Genomic DNA, 1,198 nt, shown 5'->3' on the forward strand with positions numbered 1-1,198 from the left:
GTGTGTTAGGCTGTGTTGCTTATACTCTAACCTTTTGCTTGTGCTGTAGGACTCTCTTTGATGAGGGCCAGGCCACTGTTCCTAAACTGGCAGAAAAACTCACTCTTGAACTGGTGCATCATATTCAGGTGAATACCTATTACTGTTTTACCTTTGTAGGTCACTGGGGAGAGCTTTAACCCACTCCAACTTTGATGTGATTTGTCCATGTGATTTGTAGAAATCTCTGCCACGGCTTGATGAGCAGACACAGAAGAAACTGGAACAGACTCAGGAAAACCTAAAAAAATTAAGGACTGGACCCCCATCTGATGCAACTAAGAGACAAAAGTTTCTCAGTGATGTGAGTAGAAGTGTAAGAAAAATGAATACGAGCTCCTGGAAAACACACATCCTGTTCATTTAATTGAATCTGTTCTATCTTAGCTTGTGTTAGCATTCACACAGGATGCTATCAGTCTGACCAAAGGTGAAGAATTAAAATGTGGATACAACTCCAGCATCTTTTTCACACTCAGAAATAAGTTTGAAGCATGGGAGAAAATCATAAAAGACTCTGGATCATCATGTAAGTGAATTAACCACTTTTTCATTCATCAGTTTTTAAGATTCCCTCTGTTGCTTACAAGCTACTACATAAAGTAACTCTAACATTTAAAGTAAAAATTTTTTACTGTCATTAAAAAAAACATATTTTACATCTTCACTTAACTTTCATTGCACTGCAGTCAAAGAGCACATTCTGAGAGAAGAGTCTCAGTTTGAGCGCACGTACCGTGGAAGAGAACTGCCATTGTTTGTGAGCTACAGTACTTTTGAGTCCATAATCCAGAAGCAGATCAAACAGCTGGAGGAGCCTGCTATCCAGAAACTCAAGGAAGTGTCAGGCATGTTTTTTTTTGTTTGTTTTTTCCATAATACTCGAATCTTACTTTGCAGGTAATCTTTCATTTGGTACATTTGACTAACTTATTATCGTTTTATTGCTTTTAGAGGTTGTGAGGCAAGAGCTGTTTGAACTGGCACAAAACAGCTTTGTGGGCTTTCCAAACCTCATCAATACTGCGAAGGTATCGTCTTCTTTATAATGTATTGCTGTGCACATATTACTAAACGCTAATGAATATTTATTGACATTTTTTGTGTGATTTAGATGAACATTGAAACCATCAGGAATGAAAGGGAAGAGGAAGCAAAG

The 1,198-nt window shown here is 37.8% G+C and overlaps 1 protein-coding gene across 1 annotated transcript; it reads left to right on the forward strand.

Annotated features, from left to right (window-relative positions):
- Window positions 1-49: 49 nt before the first annotated feature.
- LOC102204292 (interferon-induced GTP-binding protein Mx-like) lies at window positions 50-1,192 on the forward strand (the record flags this gene model as incomplete). The annotated part of the gene is made up of 6 exons (XM_005755984.1): window positions 50-128; window positions 221-343; window positions 427-568; window positions 729-887; window positions 994-1,070; window positions 1,154-1,192. Coding segments are annotated over 6 exons (619 nt in total), but the record flags the coding sequence as incomplete, so codon positions are not given.
- Window positions 1,193-1,198: the final 6 nt, after the last annotated feature.

Source organism: Pundamilia nyererei, unplaced genomic scaffold (assembly GCF_000239375.1).
Source record: "Pundamilia nyererei isolate P.nyererei 1_Seehausen unplaced genomic scaffold, PunNye1.0 scaffold06240, whole genome shotgun sequence".
Classification (NCBI taxonomy): domain Eukaryota; kingdom Metazoa; phylum Chordata; class Actinopteri; order Cichliformes; family Cichlidae; genus Pundamilia; species Pundamilia nyererei.